Source organism: Thalassophryne amazonica, chromosome 20, assembly GCF_902500255.1.
Source record: "Thalassophryne amazonica chromosome 20, fThaAma1.1, whole genome shotgun sequence".
NCBI classification, from domain to species: domain Eukaryota; kingdom Metazoa; phylum Chordata; class Actinopteri; order Batrachoidiformes; family Batrachoididae; genus Thalassophryne; species Thalassophryne amazonica.
In genome coordinates this window covers 31,995,561-32,016,066 of record NC_047122.1, presented here as the reverse complement: position 1 = coordinate 32,016,066, position 20,506 = coordinate 31,995,561, and the positions used below count along the sequence as shown (strand labels likewise).

The 20,506-nt window shown below is 42.7% G+C and overlaps 1 protein-coding gene and 1 long non-coding RNA gene across 2 annotated transcripts in view; both read right to left on the bottom strand.

Moving 5' to 3' along the window:
* sdc2 (syndecan 2) overlaps window positions 1-1,017 on the bottom strand; it is a 131,711-nt gene extending 130,694 nt beyond the window's left edge. Inside the window, exon 1 of the mRNA XM_034160099.1 lies at window positions 699-1,017. Coding sequence (XP_034015990.1) covers window positions 699-758 — 60 coding nt within the window. The 5' untranslated portion in view covers window positions 759-1,017. The remainder of the gene's footprint in view (window positions 1-698) is intronic.
* A 5,170-nt stretch (window positions 1,018-6,187) lies between these two features.
* LOC117501960 lies at window positions 6,188-10,454 on the bottom strand. Its single transcript, XR_004558141.1, has 2 exons — window positions 9,647-10,454; window positions 6,188-6,658 (listed from the first exon to the last, which is right to left on the bottom strand). It is a non-coding gene; the product is annotated as an uncharacterized LOC117501960 (long non-coding RNA).
* Between the last annotated feature and the right edge of the window lie 10,052 nt (window positions 10,455-20,506).

Sequence of the window (20,506 nt, the reverse complement as noted above, 5' to 3'; positions counted from 1 at the left end):
CTTAAGAGCTTATGCAGTAGTGTCCAACCTAGAAGTTACTGCATTATCTTACACATTAGCAACAAAGATGCAAACGAACTTTCTTCATTATTTGTCACAATAAACAAGAGCAACACCCAACCTTTATTACCTCAATAAGACATGAGTAGATACAGCAATATCCAAGCTGAGTTCCTGCTTTTACTACATGATTTGAAACACGAACTGAAAATTTTCAAAGAACTTACTTCATTATTGGACATATAAACAAGTAACAACCAGCTGATGTGACCTCATGACATATGACTAGATGTATCCAAACTAAATTACTTCATTACCTCACTAACATTCAAAATTTCACTTGTCTTCCTGTAGGATGTATAAGCAAAAGCAACCAGTCTACCTTACCTCATGCTACACATGAGCAAATACCCAGGCTACAAATTACTGCATTATCTCACATATAAGTCCAAAGTGCCTCTTACCTCATTATTTGACAAATGCTATTTGATATAAATCATGTCCAACTTTTAAGTTACCTCATTATCATATTGGTAAACAGTGTGCAAAACCTAAAGCACACCTCATTATTTATTTATTCCATCAGCTTGTGTTTGTAAATAACAACAACAACATGGATAATGTGGAAAGCCAAACGTCATAAAGCAGCCATGCAGTGGTCCTTAAGTTTGCGTGAAGTTCTCTTTCAGTAAACTTGCCCTTTCCCCGGAGAGGACGGCGATCAAGCCGACGGTCCAAATGATCCAAACGTTCCTCATTATTCCCGTTTTGGAAAAAAAAAAAAGAAGCGCAGTGACGATCCGCTCCAACTCTGTCGGGAGTTCGAGCCCACCGGGTACGTGTTGCGTTTTCGATATATTCCTCCCCCCCACCTCAAGGCACTTCTTTAAAAAAAAAAAAAGAAAGAAATGAGAGAAAATGTACAGAGAATGGCGGTGGTGGGGTTAAGAAGAAGAAGAAAAACAGCCGGTAAAGTCCTCGGTGAGGTCAGAGCGCAGGAGACACGGCGGTGCGTGCGCGTGGCTCCGTCTGCGCGTACTGACGGAGGAGAGGAGGAGGAGGGAAGGAGAGAGAGAGAGAGAGAGAGAGAGAGAGAGAGAGAGAGAGAGAGAGACGGTGCCTGCTGCTGTGATTCTCTCATTATGAAGGTGTGATAAACCTTAAAATAATCACGTCCTCATCATCCTCATTCAGTGCGCCTTCAGTCTGCAGCCCTCTACGCGCACATACGTTTCAAAGAAGTGCACCAATAAAAACAAATGCACTAATCTCCATACTTTTTCGACAGCATGTTTTAGAAATCCAGCAGAATCTTTATATCAGTTTGAACTGTGGGACATAAAAAAAAAGTCGTGGATTATGTCACCCTCTGCTGGTTACAAGTGAGAATAGCTGCGTCGAAGAGGATGTTAGAATGGGACCAAATGTGCAAAATGCACTCCCTCATCTTTAAACGCTTACTCCAATGCGGGGTCATGGGGGAGCTGGAGCTTATCCCAGCAGTTATAGGTCGCGAGGTGGGGTACATCCTGGACAGGACACCAGTCTACATATAGACAAACACATTCCCACAGGTGGGACTTGAGCCTGTGACCTTCTTGCTGTGAGGCAACAGTGCTAACCACTAAGCTACTGCAGCTTTTTCAGTTAAAGTTAATTATTTATGGAGTTGTATTGTCCTTATTATAGTCATTAAAAGTCTGTGATTAGATTATCAAATATATCTGTCAGGGATTTGGCTGGGTCAGGGCACTGAGCCCTTGTTTTTCCCCTTTTTATGGTTTTCCGTCTGCTTCGGCCTTTATTTATCAGTAATTATTTTCATCGTGAGTTATTCTGTTATGTTTTTCTTATCACTTTGTTACTTTTCATACTTTAGCCATTGTTCTGTTCTAGTTCTGTTCAGCCAGTTTGGGTTTCCATTGTTTACCATTTGTTTATGTTTGTTCTTCTCATTTGTTATATTATCTGTTGTGCTTTGGTGTCAGTAAAACAGTCTGTTTTACTGTTGGTTTGGTTTACCACTCTGTTTTCTTAGTTAGTTCCGGTTCAGTTTTGTCTTGATGTTTATCATGCCTGGTTTGCTATTGCATTATTTTCTGTCCCTGATTTCCATTTTAGCTCTGTTCTGTTTTTGCCATTTGTTTCCACTCCGCACCTCCCATCATGTCTTCGTTCCTCGTCTCACGCCCGGTTATTTATGTTCACTTCACACCCTGCACCTGCCATTATGTTTTTCCTCACTTTGATTCTGTGTTCCCATTTCACTCCAACTCTTGCACCAGCTCACATATCTTTGTGAGTTACATCACTTCAGTTTGTGTACGCCCCTCCTCACAATCTTGTCTGTACTTTATCTTTGTTCACTAGCCACGTCCTCTTTTAGATTGTTCTTCACGTGCACCTTGTTTACACCACCTGCCCCTCGCTTGTCACTAATTAGTCCACATGTATTTAAACCCCACAGTGCTTCACTTCCCCGCCAGATTGTTGTCTTAGTACACTTTCCAGCGCCCTTCATAGTCCTGTTTTTGTCTTGCCGTGTTCTGATCCTTACTCTGTTTACCTGCCTTTTGCTTCATCCCCGATGTCTGAGTTTGCTCGTGCCTCGGAACCCTGCTCGTTTGTGACTGCGTCTCAGCCTGATCCTGTTTGTACCTCTCCGATTACATGTGTACCAAAACCAAGCCTGGAATAAAGACCATGATTTCTCCTACACCAAAGCCTTGTCTGAGAGTTTGCATTGCGGGTCCAGCCTCTCCTGGTGACAATATCAAATCTAGGTCAGTCTCCCATGTGCTTTCTGGCATTTCTTCCTTGTCTTTGCAACAAAAGTTGCACTGCCCACAGAAGCCTATAACTCTTTAAGAGCTAGCATGGGTGTCTTGGTGGCTCCCCTCGCTTGTTACCGTCACTTGTACTCTCATCACTTACTGTTGCTACCCCTCGGGATACAAACCCATGATCTCTGGCACAGGAGGTGGGCGCTCTGACCAGAAAGCTAAAGCCCGGGTCCTGGCCTCTGGGGCCAGAGCTTCTCTTAGCTGTCGGGGAGTGAGGTTTACTGACTCTTGCTGGCCTCCGTCACACACACAGTCACTCCATTTTTGAGAAGCACCTACTCCAAAGACATTCATGAGCCACTCTCACACTGTATTTGTTAATAACTGAATGCAAATCCAAGATGTATATTCAGTGATTTGGAAATACACACTCATCCTGGCTTATCTAAAGAAAACTGGCCATAAAAGTGATGATTATTCATGAACTCTGACAACGGAGGCATTATGTCTACAAATGGCTGAAACTGCTGAATGGTTGGTTACATCATTTTATTGAATTAAACCCTGTTCATAAATCTAACAAACTTAACTACAAAACTACAAGTATTGTTTCATTTCAACTCCATTGTGGTGGCGTACATATAAAAATTAAACATGTCATTTTTACGTCCGCCAAGGACGTAATAAAATCAGTGTGTTTATTTGTCTGTCTGTTAGCAGGATTACGTCAAACCTCTGTATGAATTTTGACAAAATTTTCTACACAGATAGATATTAGACCATGGAAGACTCCATTAGATTTTGGAGGTGATCTGGATCGGAATCCAGATTCTGGCTCATGATTTCACTTCATAGACCCTTTGAAGTATTACGTCAAAACTACTGCATGGATTCTCACCAAATTTGCACCACAGATAGATATTAGGGATTGGAAGACTCCACTGAATTTTGGAGGTGATCCGGTGTCACAGACCAAAAGGTCCGCCCCTAAAAATCGGTCTGCCTTTTGCATCTGCGCATTTGTCATTTCAGACCACAGCAGCACGTATGAGATGGAGTCTCTTTACCCAAAGCAATCAAATGGATTAATGGGATTATTAACAATCAGATGATAAAGGTAAAACCTCTTAAATCATTCTAAAATCAGTTTCAAGCAGAAACAAGGCCGTTTTAAGCAGAAACACGTCGAAATTCCGTGATGCTTTGAAATGTCCGATGTGCAGTGAACGCATCAGCTAGCAACTCGTTTAGCCGCAGCACACTGGTCGCTTCCGTCACCTTTTATGATGAAATAATGCTGAATTTATGTGGAAATGATTGTTGTACAAAAGCTTCAGATATCTGTCGCTGATAGATGATGACTGGAGTGCAGTTTGAAGCAGAAACGAGGTGTTAATCCGTGACCTGCATCACGAACCACGTCATCAGGGGGGACCGATTTTTAGGGAAACCGTTCAGTCGGTGACTCCGGATTGGTGGATGTCAGAAATCTCTGATTGCTCTTGTTTTATATGCAACTGTTTCATTCAAGGAGTGTTGGCATGCATTCATGACTAAAGATGGGAGGGGAACGCAAGCTTGTGCATGTTCATAGTTTCAAAACGTGCACGGACGGCTTTAATACTCTGAATTTCCGCCTTTATTTTAGCCATGATTCCACACAAGTTAGTCAACTTTTTCTTTCTTTTTTTTTTGTGGAGTCCCCAGTGACCAGTATAAGCGAAGTGCACATCTCGGGCCGCACAGTGCATTATGGGTAGGCTAAAGTTTTCAGCTACCAATCCACAAGTCATGACGGCAGAAAGCAGTGAGGAGTGCTGTGATTTGGATCATTTAAACCGCTGGAAAGTTGACGATTTAAAGCATTTTTGTAAGCTCCGCGAATTGCCTGTTACAACCAGGACTACGTACGGCAGTGGACAGAAGCAGAAAGAAGAGGTGGCTGCCCTTGCTTATGTTGCATTGTTGCAGAAACTACCGTTAGTGCCGACAAAGGAGGAAGAGAGAGCTGCTGTTGAAAATGACCAGTCCTTGTTGACAGTTGGAGACAAACAAATTTATTCTGACCCCTTGAAGGCAGCTGACGGATGGTTAGACTAAGTCCAGAGACTGAAACTGTGGATATCGCAGGTTATTTGCTAAGCAGGGATGAGAAATTGCTACTCTGCCGACTTCATAATGACGACAATGAAGGTGGGTCTCACATATAACCTCTTTGGTTTTGATAAGATGACAGACATACAGTGATATGATGCAGTTTGTTTATAGAACATGTCAATTTTACAATATTATGCGCCACGTCATTCATGGCGTGACATTACAGTCATAAGCCGATGCACGAAAACAGCGGCACGGTTTCAGGATGTTGACAAAATAAATGTGTGCAAGAAACTTACAATTTTAGTCCGTCTTTTACGTCCATCTGGATCTTTCTTTTCTGTGGGGAAATTGTGTAGAATGAATGGAGGTTTACGACCACATTTCTTCTTTCCGTCTTTGGGTGGACTCGGCAGAGCCTCGCAATCATGTGTTTTCAGCCACCTTTCAAGCCTATAAATTCCATTTGAGCATTTGAAAACAGCACAATGCGCCCCTGTCATTATTGTATGCTTCGCTTAACGCTTAAAGCCTTTGAAACAATCCCTGTAAAAGCCTTAACTTTTACAGTCCGCTAATGCTACTGTATACGAAATTCAATGGGAGTGATGTGTGTTTGGTAGTTTTGATTTTTGCCCGTTTGACCCACGCATGCACAGATGCGTTGTGCACTTCGCTGATTAGCTGGTTGAAAAATTGTATGATACAACCCCTTTAATAGTGAACACTGGCACTGACAAAACAAAGGCACTTCACAATTTCAAAGCATGTTTAAATTCCTTATTGCCCCCCGTAATGTAAAACCTTCCCAGGTCTCCTTCTGAGAGCTTAAACATACTCATGGCTTTCCAGATTATACAGCCAATTAGGGCAAAGTTAAAGCCCCTTCTGCTACCGATAGTCAGCTGTGTGTGTGTGTGTGTGTGTGTGTGTGTGTGTGTGTGTGTGTGTGTGTGTGTGTGTGTGTGTGTGTGTGTGTGTGTGTGTGTGTGTGTGTGTGTGTGTGTGTGTGTGTGTGTGTGTGTGTGTGTGTGTGTGTGTGTGGTTTTATGGGTGTGACTGAAGGACACGGAATGACTCCTTAATCTATAAAAAAAAGGGGGGCCTTTGCTTCATCAATGTAAATAAAAAAACATGAGCAGTGATCAGGATGTCAGCCTTTCAAAACGTGAAGACTGTATAATTTGATTTCCCAGATATGTATTATGCGATGTGAATAATACATGTGCAGAAGTTGACTTCCCCCCATTTTCATGTGTGAATGCTAATTTTTTTTTTTTTTCCCCAGATGATCTAAACAAACTGGATGGATTTCATCATATTTTATTCAACCGCACCACCAGCTGGCAAACAAGAAAAGGATTTGAATTCAGAGATCTGGTGGAAATGACAGTTCGGAAAAAAGGGTGTCGGAATATCAAGCCTACATGAGAAAACAAGAATTAAATCCCAGAAACTGTCCGAATTTTTCTTTTTGTCTTCTTTGACAGTTTGAACCGTGCACCTGTGCACATCCTTCATCTTCCTCCTCATGATAATGCAGGAGCAGTCGAGACAATCCAGCTCTTCCAGTATCTGAGGCCTGACTTCAGGTCATCTTGGTGACCATGACATTTGTGCAGGTGCTGGATGATCTGTCAAACCTGGATGAGCCTCACTTTTTAAAATCATGACTTTCAGGACTGTTCTGCTCTCCATCTCTGTCATCCTTCTGCTTTCCATAAGGTATCCAGGTGGTGCAATTGAAGTGTCTCAAAGGCAAACCAAGAATCCCAAAGCTAAAAAATGAAAGAGAGGTTCAGTTGCTCAGTTCTACCTTCCAACCATCCATCCATCTTATCCTTTTCTCATTATGAGATTACCATTCACACCCATGATTGTATGTTACAGTCACAAATTTGCGTAATCTGTGTGGTTTTGGACTGTGAGATGAAGTCAGAATACCAGGAAAGAGGTCATGTGAAGAACTGTTGGTCATTTCCTCCAAGACAGACTTAGATCCCTTTTCACACCGGGCCAACGTAGAGTTACGTAATGCGGCGTACCGACTTCACCAAGCTTATGCAGCACTACGTGGCAATACACTGAGGGAAGCAAAGGGGTCCGTGAAATGGATGCAAAAAATTAAATGTTTAATTTTAGTTAAATTATTTAATTAAACATGTTTAAATTAAACATGTTTAACTTTTTCTCCAGACCAGTGAAAAATCCTTTTAGATTTTTTTTTTTTTATCAGTACATACCTACATTGCTAGATTTTATTCATCCCACTGGACTCCACTGAACTTTCCTGGCAGTGACGCTTCAAAATCACAGAAGAAGAAGAGGCAGGCTAAAGCTACCCCTTGCATGCAACATACGCTGCCATTCCTGCGTAATAGAGACGCAGCACAATGCAACTCTGTGCAGACAGAGTGTGAAAGGAGCTTTAGGTCCCGATTTGTTCAAGAACTTATTTTCAACCTGCTCTGTGTAGAGCAGGTAGCTCAGTAGATAAGGAGCTGGGTCTGAATTAGAGGTGGGAGCGATACTGGGAATTTTGGTATTGATCCGATACCAAGTAAATACAGGCCCAAGTATCGCTGATATCGATACCGATACTTTTTCATATTTAAGCTTCACAGATCCAAAGGATCCAAAATACCTAGGATAGAATTTCGCTAAACATTGTACGTGACAACAAAATACTTTATTATCACAGTCAACATTTCTGTTTAAAAAAAATATCACTCAACACAACTTCAAACAAATCTCCTTAGGTAGAGGAGAGCACTGAGTGGGCGGGCCAGGCTGAGCCTACCTGTAAGGCTGTTGGCTGGTGCCGCTGAGCCACATGATGGCGCAACAACAAAAGACCAGAGGGGGGAGCGCTGCTCTTACAGACAGAGTAGACTTTGATGAACCTGCGTGCGCAGCAGTCAGTACGTGCAGGAGAGAAAAAAGCTTGAGTATCGATCTTTTTACAGGAGGATCGTTCAATATCAATACCAGCGTTGGTATCGATATTATCGATATTAGGATCGATCCGCCCACCTCTAGTTTGAATCCCACTCATGCTACCCATCTGTGTCCTTGGGCAAGAAACTTAATCTGCATTGGCTCAGTCCATACAGCTGTAAACCTGTGTCAGACTGGCGTCCCACTCAGGAGGGGAGTCGTAGACTCTCATCTGTTTCATGCTACGGAATCCATTAGTAGGGGTGAAATAGGACTCCTTCTTCTGTGCATTCTGACCAAAATTAAAACTGAGGCAGAACCAAAAATGGTTCCTCAAGAACCATAATAAAGCAAAACCAAGGAACAACACTGAACTGTGAATAGATCAAAGAATATGATTGAGTGGACGTGTCTTTTCTACCGGTGGACAATCTCACAGCTGACAGCTGGTCCAACTCGAGACCAACAGCAGTGGCAAAGTCAAACAATTCAATGGTCTGCATCTCCAAGGATTTTTTTTTTTAACTCCAACCCTAACTCGCTCAGCGTTACACCAAACTCTAAAGTGCAAATTATTCTTGTATATTTTCGATTTGTTTTATTGTGTAGTATTGTATTATCTTAGAAGTTATTTGCTAGGCCTCTGTTCTGAGCTGCAGATGTAATTTATCCAAGTCTGGAGCAATAGTATTCTGTTCATTGTCCTGCATTGTAGATAAACAAGGTCAGGACAGGTATGGGAGCATGCACTGTTGCCGCACATTACTGCATTCGTCACACTACACAGCCACCTTGGGTCCTTGATGGCAACCACCCAAAGAGACAACTGCTCCATCACCACATCTCGAAAGTAACCGTCTATCTGCCACAGCCAGGTGAAACGTAGCCAGCCCCATGTGGTCTTTTGTAGCTGCCGGAGTCCTTGATGCTGAATCAGTTGTCCTTAAGTAACCATTTGTTTGTCACAAAGTCATTCCAGTGGTACCCATAGATGCTCTAAAGAGATCTACGTAGTATCACAGACATTCAGGCATCACTTTGATCACTAGTTAGCCTTCAAATCTCACAACCATACAGTAAGACAGGATGCATGAGGACCCTGAAAAGACGGGCTGTAGTTATCAAGCAATTGTATCGGCACCGTCGTGACTGCCAGGCACCTCTGAATCTCAAAGAGAGAGAACCCAGAGACATGGATGTAACTGCCAAGATAAGTGAATGTCTCTACAAGTTTGACACTTTCACCTCACACACTTGTACACCTCACACACATCTGGTGGCTGAGTCCAATAAGCCTGGATTTTAGTCTTGACCCAGGACAGTTGCAAACCTAGAAACTCTGACTCCTCACTCACTGTCTCAAGTGTTGCAGTCAGAGCATCCATCCATTGATCCCACAAAATTCACACCATCATCAGCAAAGTTAATGTCAGTAAACTATTCCTCACCAGCAAAGGCACCTAAGCTCCTAGTTTCCACTACCGTCTCCAACACCCCATCAGTTCAAGCATTGAACAGTGTAGGAGCCAGAACACATCCCTGATGAACACCTGTATTCACTGGCCATAATATTGGCCAACTGAAATAAACAAAATTAACAAAAAATAAGGAACATTCTAACCATATTCACAGTATTCTCCTTTATAAGTGATCATGTGCAATCCAGCACCCCCAATTCCCCAGTGTTTCGCCCCAAGGTGATGTTTTTATTTAGACACGCAGTGTTGTACTTGATTGCAAACTGGAATCTGGAGGCATTGTTTTGAACTTGAATGATTATAAAGGCATGCCCCCTTAAATGTTTGAGAGTCTATCATCTTGTACACCACCTGATGCTGGCCACCTGCTGGTTTAGCTTCTCCATATGAGAGTCTTGGTGTCTCTGTGCTCGGCTTGCAGCAGGCTCTGCCTCCTGGCCAGGCTGCCTCCGAACAGATGGGGTGACTGTTCTTGAAGTGAGGGTAGCAGAGACACCATCAGCAGGGAATGTTGATTAATGATTCTGCTAAGCGCTGGGTGCCTTTGGGATGTTCTGAGGAAAACAGTAAGACCAAAGTGCTGTGTCAGCCAATGAAACAATACATATGTATCATGAAAATCTCTCAAGAAACATGCAAATGTGAATATACTGTGTTGGAGGAAACGGAGTGCAATGAAGTTCATGAATTCCTGTGAACAGATTGCTCACTTGTGCGTTTTGCATACCTCATAGGGTTTCATCATCATTTGTCTTTTTATTCCATCAGTTCCACCAAACATTACGAGTGTTGATTGTGTCTACATAGGCATTCTGTAATCTCCAACTCCCAGCCAACAGCTGCATAAGCACTTTGCAAAATCTGACATATCACATATCCCACTTTGTCACACTTGTGGTGGAAATCTAATACATTTCCACAACTAATTAATCAGAAAAGTCATTATAGTAGCCAAACTCTCAAGATACAGATGTTGTAGCTGTACAAATACTGGATACTTTTCAAAGAACGTGCAACAGCTTGGAGGGGCACAGAATCATGTCCAAATCATACAGATTACATCCATTTTCAAAAGGAAAGGAGCTTCAAGAGCAGCTGGGTTGATTTCAGCCTGACAGACGTTGCAAAGCAACTTACAACAACATCAATCAATCATACGGCCGCCACTACCATCTGGACAATGAAGCTATTTATATCTTACAAAGGTGAGGTGATGGTCTAGTGGTTAAGCTGTTGGTCTTGAGACCAGAGGATCCATGGTTCAAATCCCAGCCGACCAGAAAATCACTAAGGGCCCTTCGGCAAGGTCCTTAATCCCCTAGTTGCTCCCGGTGTGTAGTGAGCGCCTTGTGTGACAGCACCCTGACATCGGGGTGAATGTGAGGCATTATTGTAAAGTGCTCTGAGCGTCTGATGCATTTACCATACAGGGTGGAATGTTAAACGTAGAGGAGAGACTGAACAACAATGGAACCCAACAAGGGCTTTTCCTACATGGTGATTTATTCTACGGGTTGGGTACCGTCACATTTTAGTTAAAATAAAGACTATTTACTACTCTTTCCACAACATATAATGTTGCTGCTCTGATTCATCCACCAGCAGATGGCGCCATCACGATAAAATTACGCAAGTGAGACTTAGTTAATTAGCAGGGGGTGGAGCCGGGAGAGTTTGAAAAACTGCAGGAGAGGTGATCTCCAGGAGTATGGTAGGTGACTCTTACAATAGTGGTTGGATTTATTGAGTCTGACATTTGCCTTAAGTTTTTGGTGCCTTGGAAGCTGGTGAGAGAGTATAGGATCAATCAAATACTAACTGCAATTGTTCAAACAACTTCAGAATAACTGAGGAGTACTCAGGGTCTTCATCTTTTTCATTTTCAAAAAGTGTTCTGTAAACACAGCGCCATTTCAAGAAATATCTGCATACATACAAAACCACTGTAGTATATATGCCAGGCCTGTATGTGGCACTGTAACGCTCCCACAAAAAAAACATGGGTCTTGCAAATAAAGCTTGATGGTAAACATGAATGCTAAAGCAAGTGTGGACAGACAATGAAGTCAAACTTTTGCCTCGTCACACTGGATTAGAAGTTGTCTAAACTACAAGATATGGCCGTTTACTGCTTGTTGTACAACCCCTGGCAATAATTATGGAATCACCGGCCTCGGAGGATGTTCATTCAGTTGTTTAATTTTGTAGAAAAAAAGCAGATCACAGACATGACACAAAACAAAAATTATTTCAAATGCCAACTTTCTGGCTTTAAGAAACACTGTAAGAAATCAGGAAAAAAAATTGTGGCAGTCAGTAACGGTTATTTTTTTAGACCAAGCAGAGGGAAAAAATATGGACTCAGTCAATTCTGATGAATAAATTATGGAATCACCCTGTAAATTTTCATCCTGTACTGTTTGTCACTCATTAAGTCCATGCCTCAGAGACTGCAAGCTGTTATAAAAGCCAGAGGTGGTGCAACAAAATACTAGTGATGTGTTGGAGCATTCTTTTGTTTTTCATGAATCAATAATTTTTTCCTCAGAATTGAGTGATTCCATATTTTTTTCCCTCTGCTTGGTCTAAAAAAGTAACAGTTACTGACTGCCACAATTTTTTTTCCTGATTTCTTATAGTGTTTCTTAAAGCCAGAAAGTTGGCATTTGAAATAATTTTTGTTTTTTGTCATGTCTGTGATTTGCTTTTTTTCTACAACATTAAACAACTGAATGAACATCCTCCGAGGCCGATGATTCCATAATTTTTGCCAGGGGTTTGCTGTAGTAGCCCCAAAAAGCTCAGTAGCTTCTGTAGCGCAAACACAAGTCTGAAGTCCGCCATTGTTGAAGTCTTGTGCCGGGCTGAGGTTAAAGAGGTGGGGCTATGACATCATCATTTCACAAAAGTTGCATATTGGTTGTACACACAAAAAAAGGTGGTGTTTTAAGCTTAATTTTTTTTTTCAAATTTTTTGTATGTTTCAAGGTCAATGATGGCTCATCTTCTTATGGTCTGCTACACCGGTCTTCATTAAACCTTTGTCATTCATGGAGGTCGTTCCTAAGTTGTCACCAGCCTTGTTTATGTGTCGTATAGAAGTTGTTGGAGTACAAGAGACACCACACCTGTCCCTGAAGTTCTTCCTGCCAAATGTTATTTACCCAGGCCAGGGTTGTTCTTGTGTCAGTATTTGTTTATTTCCCCATATCAGTTAATTAGAATTTCCCAAGAGATATCAATCAGTGCTGCAAACATTTGGGGAACTCAGAAGAAGTTTATTGCCATTTCCAATGAACAGGATTCACAGACTAGGAATTTGCTTTGGTATAATGGTGCAACATTAAACAGAGAGCAATATAAAATGCTAAGATAAAATATGTGCTAAAATAAGATGAAATATAAGCTAAAATATGAAATATCAAAGGCTATGTGCAACGACACAAACAAAACAACAGTGCAGTGGGAGGAGTGCAATTAAAAAACAAAGTACATTTGTCTAAAGTGACCCGTGATAAAATGATAAAGTGACAGAGTTAAGGTTAAGGTGACTGAGTTATGAGGTGTTCATGAGTCTAACGGGACAGATTCTGGTCCGGATGGACCGTAGCCTCCTGCCTGAGGGGAGTGGGTCGAATAGACCATGTGCAGGGTGAGAAGAGTCAGCTGTGATCCGACCTGCTCGAGAGATGGAAGGCTACGGGTGATCACCTTCTCAGCAGAGGCCACAATGTGCTGCAGTCTGTGTCTGTCCCTGGCTGTGGCCCCGGCGTACCACACCGTGATGGAGGAGCAGAGGATGGACTCAGTGATGGCCGTGTAGAACTGCACCATCAGCTGGACAGGCAGCTTGGCCTTCTTCAGCTGCCGCAGGAAGTACATCCTCTGCTGGGCCTTCTTGATGAGGGAGCTGATAGTTGACTCCCACTTGAGGTCCTGGGTGATGGTGGTGCAGAGGAAGCGGTGACAGACCACAGTGGTGATGGGGCTGTTGGTGAGGGCGAGGGAGGGCAGGGGGGCTGTGGCTTTCCTGAAGTCCACAATCATCTCCACTGTTTTCTCGGCGTTGAGCTCCAAGTTGTTGCTGCTGCACCAGGTCACCAGCCGGTCCACCTCCCTCCTGTAGGCAGACTCATCCCCATCCAAAATGAGTCTGATGAGGGTGGTGTTGTCTGCAAACTTGATGAGCTTTACGGAGTCGTGGCTGGAGGTGCAGCAGTTAGTGTACAGGGAGAAGAGCAGAGGGGAAAGGACACAGCCCTGTGGAGATCCTGTGCTGAGAGCCCGAGTGTTCGAGACATTTTTTCCCAGCCTCACACGCTGACTCCGGTCCGTCAGGAAGTCTGTGATCCACCTGCAGGTGGAGTCGGGCATGTGGAGCAGAGAAAGCTTGTCCTGGAGCAAAGCCGGAAGGATGGTGTTGAATGCAGAGCTGAAGTCCACAAACAGGATTCTAGCGTAGGTTCCTGGGGAGTTCAGGTGCTGCAGGAGGGAGTGCAGGGCCAGGTTTATGGCGTCATCTACAGACCTGTTGGCTCTGTAGGCAAACTGCAGGGGGTCCAGGAGGGGGTCGGTGATGGACTTCAGGTGGGATAAAACCAGGCATTCAAAGGTCTTCATGACTACAGACATGAGAGCCACAGGCCTGTAGTCATTAAGTCCAGAGACGCGTGGTTTCTTGGGGACTGGAACAATGATGGAGGAAATGGGACGCAAAGCATAACTAGGGGGTCTGGGAGCAGGCCTGGACCCACACAAATGCAGGACTAATGGGTCAAATGTGTCAAAACATTAACAGCTGAGGATAATCTGCACAAATAAACCTTCTGAAATGTTTAACTGACCAGAGTGGATGTCAGTTTGCCAGATCACACGCACATTCACCAGCGCATAAAATAAGAGCTTTGGATGTGCAGATATACAACCCCAAGCAGAGGGAAAAAAATATGGACTCACTCAATTCTGCTTGGTCTAAAAAAGTAACCGTTACTGACTGCCACAATTTTTTTTTCTTGATTTCTTATAGTGTTTCTTAAAGCCAGAAAGTTGCCATTTGAAATGACTTTAGTTTTGTGTCATGTCTGTGATCTGCTTTTTTTTTTCTACAAAATTAAGCAATTGAATGAACATCCTCCGAGGCCGGTGATTCCATAATTTTTGCCAGGGGTTGTATGACTGACTTGCGTATTTCACATTTCAAAATCTTAACAGTAACCGCGGTAACAAGTACCCTGGATATTTGGATGCTGCATCCGATCATTCTGTGTACAAACAGCAAAGGACAGAATTTGGTTTGACTCCCTGTGAAGGAAGGACACGTTGTTTCCTTTCCTGCTTCCTTGATTCCTCTGCCATGCAGAAAATTAGTGATTAAAACTATGAACTGCATATTTCAGCTTTATGTTTTCACCTGCCAAACTCCAGGCTTGGGGATTCACCGCAACGCACCCAGCTTCCAGCAGGTGGCGCACCCAGCTTCCAGCAGGTGGCGCACCCAGCTTCCAGCAGGTGGCGCGCTCAGCTTCCAGCAGGTGGCGCGCTCAGCTTCCAGCAGGTGGCGCGCTCACCTAATAAATATACAAATTCAACCAAACTTTGAAATCTGCAACTTCAAAATTAATCTGTTCATTACTATATCCTAAATGTTTTAGTACCTTCAACTTTACCACAGTTGCACAATATAAAATTAAGCTCCATTTGTGTTCTTAAGGTTTTTTTCTCCCCATAATCATTACTTAATTGCTCAGTTTCTAAATGCCAACTTACTTCTTCAGTTTCTTGGTGATGTTTTGACATCTGAGAGAAAAGACTCCTTAAAGCGTCCCTCCTGCTGCTCCTCGCTTTGATTGCATGAATCCTAGAAACAGCCAATGGCAATGCACCAATACAATAAACACATCTGTCTTTATTACTTCACTTGTGTGAAGTATTGTTTTTAAAGTATGTGTGTGTGTGTGTTTCCACACTCGACAATACGTGCATTGGAATGTAACTGATGAACTGACTGACAGATCTTTATGACTGAGTCCCTAGTCCAACTGATACTTGATAAATATATATATATACATCAATCAATCAATCAACATTTATTTATAAAGTGCTTTACAGCACCGACTGGTGTCCAAAGTGCTTAACATTAAAAACACAAATTTACAAAAATAAAACACATATAAAATAAAATTTTAAAACAACACATAAAAAAGAACATAAAAATAACAGAACATGTCACCTCCCTACTAAGTGTTAAAAGCCAGTTTAAATAAATAAGTCTTTAACTTAGATTTAAAAAGTGCTAGGTCAGGAATAGCACGTAACTCAAGAGGTAGCTCATTCCACAGTCTCGGGCCCGCTACCGCGAAAGCATGATCACCCCAGCATTTATATCTTGACCTTGGAACATCTAAGTAAAGCTGGCCAGACGCCCTTAATGTCCTACTGTAGGTGCACAAAGTTAAAATTTCAGACAAGTAGGGAGGTGCAAGGCCATAAATAGCTTTAAAAACAAACAGTAAAATTTTTAAATCAATTCTAAAACGAACTGGAAGCCAGTGGAATGAGTACAGGATGGGTGTAACATGCTCACGTCTAAAAGTGTTTGTCAGAAGACGAGCAGCAGCATTCTGCACCAACTGGAGACGTGCAAGAGACGAATGATTAATGCCCGAATAAAGTGCATTACAATAATCAAGTCTGGAGCTGATGAAAGCATGAATGGCTGTCTCAAGATCACGTCTACTGAGAAAGTGCTTTATTTTAGCCAAAAGGCGAAGTTGGAAAAAACTAGCTTTGACAACAGAATTTATCTGTTGATCGAACATCAAACAGCTGTCAAATATCACTCCCAAATTCTTGACAGCTGGTTTTACATAGTTAGCCAAAGCACCAAAATTTGGTGTTACCACATTTGGTATGCCAGAGTGCTCAAACACCATGATCTCAGTTTTACCATCATTCAGATAAAGGAAGTTTCGGGACAGCCACTGCTTTACATCACGAATACAATTAAATAATGATGACAAAGCATCACTCCCATTAGTCCTCACAGGCAGATAGATTTGCAGATCATCTGCATAACAATGAAAGGACAGGTTGTGCTGGGTTATAATTGACCCCAATGGCAGAATGTACAAAGAAAATAGAATCCGCCCAAGGACAGATCCCTGCGGCACTCCACAGCACAGAGGAGCAGTTGACGAGGAAAGGTCCCCAACCATGACAGAAAAGCTCCTTTCAGCCAAATATGATCTAAACCACTTAAGTGCAGTACCTTGAATGCCAATAAAATGTTCCAACCGGGAAACAAGTACTGTGTGATCCACAGTATCAGAACCAGCACAGCAGGATTCCCTGCATCCACCAACAAAGTGATGTCATTATGAACTTTTAAAAGTGCTGACTCAGTGCTGTGTCGTGATCTAAACCCAGATTGGAATTTTTCAAGGATGAGATTGTCTTCCAAAAATGATTGTAACTGTAAAAAGACAACCTTTTCTAAAACCTTAGATAGAAATGGCAGATGAGACACAGGTCTAAAATTGGATAAAAGTGACGAGTCCAGGTGAGATTTTTTAAGAAGAGGTCGAACCACAGCATGTTTAAAAGCAGCTGGAACAGACCCTGATCTAAGACAAGCATTAATAAAAGTTAGGAGACCCGCCCCAACAGTATTAAAAACCTCCTTCAGCACCTTAGCTGGAACAACATCTAAAGGACAACTTGTAGATTTTATGTGTTTTACAACATCAGCGAGAGATGCAAAAGAAATGGGCTCAAACTGTTCAAGCACAGCAGAATGTGCACGAGCAGCAGACAACATTACAGCTCTGATCAGCGTTCTGTCTGACTGATGAAACCTTATCAATAAAAAAACTGAAGAAACTCCTCACAGGTTGTGGTTGTAGCGTCCATCAAAACAGAGGTGTGTGGATTTACAACTGAGTTTATAGTCTGAAATAACACACTGGAACGACGACAACTGCTAGAAATAATATGAGACAGATATTGTGCTTTTGCCTCCTTCACAGCCTTCTGATAGTCAGTCAGACTGTCCCTCAGAAAACCCACAGACACCTGTAGTTTGTCCTTTTTCCATTTTCTCTCCGCCCGTCTGCAGCGTTGCCTGAGGGCACGGGTCGTGGCATTTAACCAGGGGTCGGATTTTGATTTCCTGGAATTGCAGCGCATCGGTGCAACAGAGTCCAAAATTACTGTGCATGTAGAGTGGAAAGAAGAAAGGATGTTATCTGGGAGTAATGGAGAAACCAGTCCATTCATGGCATAAAACTGAGAGTCCATGAAGGCAGCAGCAAAGTCCCCCGGTGTCGAGGAGGTGACCAAACGGCGGCGAGAGACAGGAACAAGTGGCTTACTAGCAGATGGAGGAGCAATAAATTCAAAAATAACAGGAAAGCGATCTGAAATAGCAATGTCTGATATGTCCTTAAGTGAAACTGGGAGCCCAAAAGAAATGACCAGGTCCAAGGTGTGTCCAAGATTATGTGTTGGTCCATCCACAACTTGTGTTAGACCAAAAGAGTTCAGGAGGCTTTTAAAATCATCAGCTAGCTGATTAGAAAGACAACAGATATGAATACAACCCCTGGCAATAAATATGGAATCACCGGCCTCGGAGGATGTTCATTCAGTTGTTTAATTTTGTAGAAAAAAAGCAGATCACAGACATGACGCAAAACTAAAGTCATTTCAAATAGCAAGTTTCTGGCTTTAAGAAACACTATAAGAAATCAAGAAAAAAAAATGTGGCAGTCAGTAAGGGTTACTTTTTTAAACCAAGCAGAGGGAAAAAAAATATGGACTCACTCAATTCTGAGGAATAAATTATGGAATCACGCTGTAAATTTTCATCCCCAAAACTAACACCTGCATCAAATCAGATCTGCTCATTAGTCTGCATCTAAAAAGGAGTGAACACACCTTGGAGAGCTGTTGCACCAAGTGGACTGACATGAATCATGGCTCCAACACAAGAGATGTCAATTGAAACAAAGGAGAGGATTATCAAACTCTTAAAAGAGGGTAAATCATCACGCAATGTTGCAAAAGATGTTGGTTGTTCAGTCAGCTGTGTCTAAACTCTGGACCAACATAGGAAGGTTGTTAAAGGCAAACATACTGGTAGACCAAGGAAGACATCAAAGCGTCAAGACAGAAAGCTTAAAGCAATATGTCTCAAAAATCGAAAATGCACAACAAAACAAATGAGGAACAAATGGGAGGAAACTGGAGTCAATGTCTGTGACCAAAACTGTAAGAAACCGCCTAAAGGAAATGGGATTTACATACAGAAAAGCTAAACGAAAGCCATCATTAACACCTAAACAGAAAAAAACAAGGTTACAATGGGCTAAGGAAAAGCAATCATGGACTGTGGATGACTGGATGAAAGTCATATTCAGTGATGAATCTCGAATCTGCATTGGGCAAGGTGATGATGCTGGAACTTTTGTTTGGTGCCATTCCAATGAGATTTATAAAGATGACTGCCTGAAGAGAACATGTAAATTTCCACAGTCATTGATGATATGGGGCTGCATGTCAGGTAAAGGCACTGGGGAGATGGCTGTCATTACATCATCAATAAATGCACAAGTTTACGTTGATATTTTGGAGACTTTTCTTATCCCTTCAATTGAAAGGATGTTTGGAGATGAAATCATTTTTCAAGATGATAATGCATCTTGCCATAGAGCAAAAACTGTGAAAACATTCCTTGCAAAAAGACACATAGGGTCAATGTCATGGCCTGCAAATAGTCCGGATCTTAATCCAATTGAAAATCTTTGGTGGAAGTTGAAGAAAATGGTCCATGACAAGGCTCCAACCTGCAAAACTGATCTGGCAACAGCAATCAGAGAAAGTTGGAGCCAGATTGAAGAAGAGTACTGTTTGTCACTCATTAAGTCCATGTGTCAGAGACTGCAAACTGTTATAAAAGCCAGAGGTGGTGCAACAAAATACTAGTGATGTGTTGGAGCGTTCTTTTGTTTTTCATGATTCCATAATTTTTTCCTCAGAATTGAGTGATTCCATATTTTTTTTCCCTCTGCTTGGTCTAAAAAGGTAACCGTTACTGACTGCCACAATTTTTTTTCCTGATTTCTTATAGTGTTTCTTAAAGCCAGAAAGTTTCCATTTGAAATGACTTTAGTTTTGTGTCATGTCTGTGATCTGCTTTTTTTCTACAAAATTAAACAACTGAATGAACATCCTCCGAGGCCGGTGATTCCATAATTTTTGTCAGGGGTTGTATTAAAATCACCACAGACCAAAAATTTGTCATATTTTGGGATAAAATCTGCCAGAAACTCAGAAAACTCCTGAATAAAATCCTTATTAAATTTTGGTGGACGGTAAACAACAGCACAGAGCACAGGACAGTTGAACTCCATCACAAACTGAAGTTCAAAAGTGGAGTAGACATTAGAAGATAAAAATCGGCATTTAAAACTGTCTTTAAAATCCGTGGCCACACCACCGCCGCGACCTGATGCTCGCGGGGAGCTGAAAAACGAGCAGCCGGGGGGGAGGAGCTCAGAAAAGGCGCTATTTTCACCTGGTTTCAACCAGGTCTCCGGTAACAGGAGAAAGTCCAGATCACGACTGGAGAAAAAGTCATTCAAAATGAAAGTCTTACTTGTGAGTGATCTTGTGTTGATGAGCGCCACACGGACTGAGCGCACGTCAGTCTGCTGCGAGACACGACTGAGCGGGCGCAGGTTCTCCTGCACGCAGCCACGACTGCAGCTCCTCACAGGACGGCGACGCGGAAGTGGAGACCCGGCAACCCGGACAACCGGCCGGAGCCACCGATAGCGAAAAGTCAGGGAACGCCGCACGTCGTAGCCGTCATATGGTGTGAAGAATCCGGCTATGAATTGTCGTGGAGCATGTTTGCAGGAAACAGCCAGGCACACTCTGAGCCGAACACGGACTCCTCCTCTCTTCCCGCGTCCTCTGCGACGAAGACGCCGAGGCAACACGCCAAGCGGCCGGCGTAGAAAGTCCGGTACGGACGCTAAGACAGGCGGCGGGGGCAGCCGCGTCCCTGGCCGTCCGCCCGAGCCAGGAACAGCGAAATTCTCCAGCGAAGCCCGAACGCTGATAAGAGTCTGGCGATCATACACCAGGAGCGGTGACACATTCCATGCAACAAAGTGCAATAACAATAAAAACGTCACTAAAAGAAGCGAG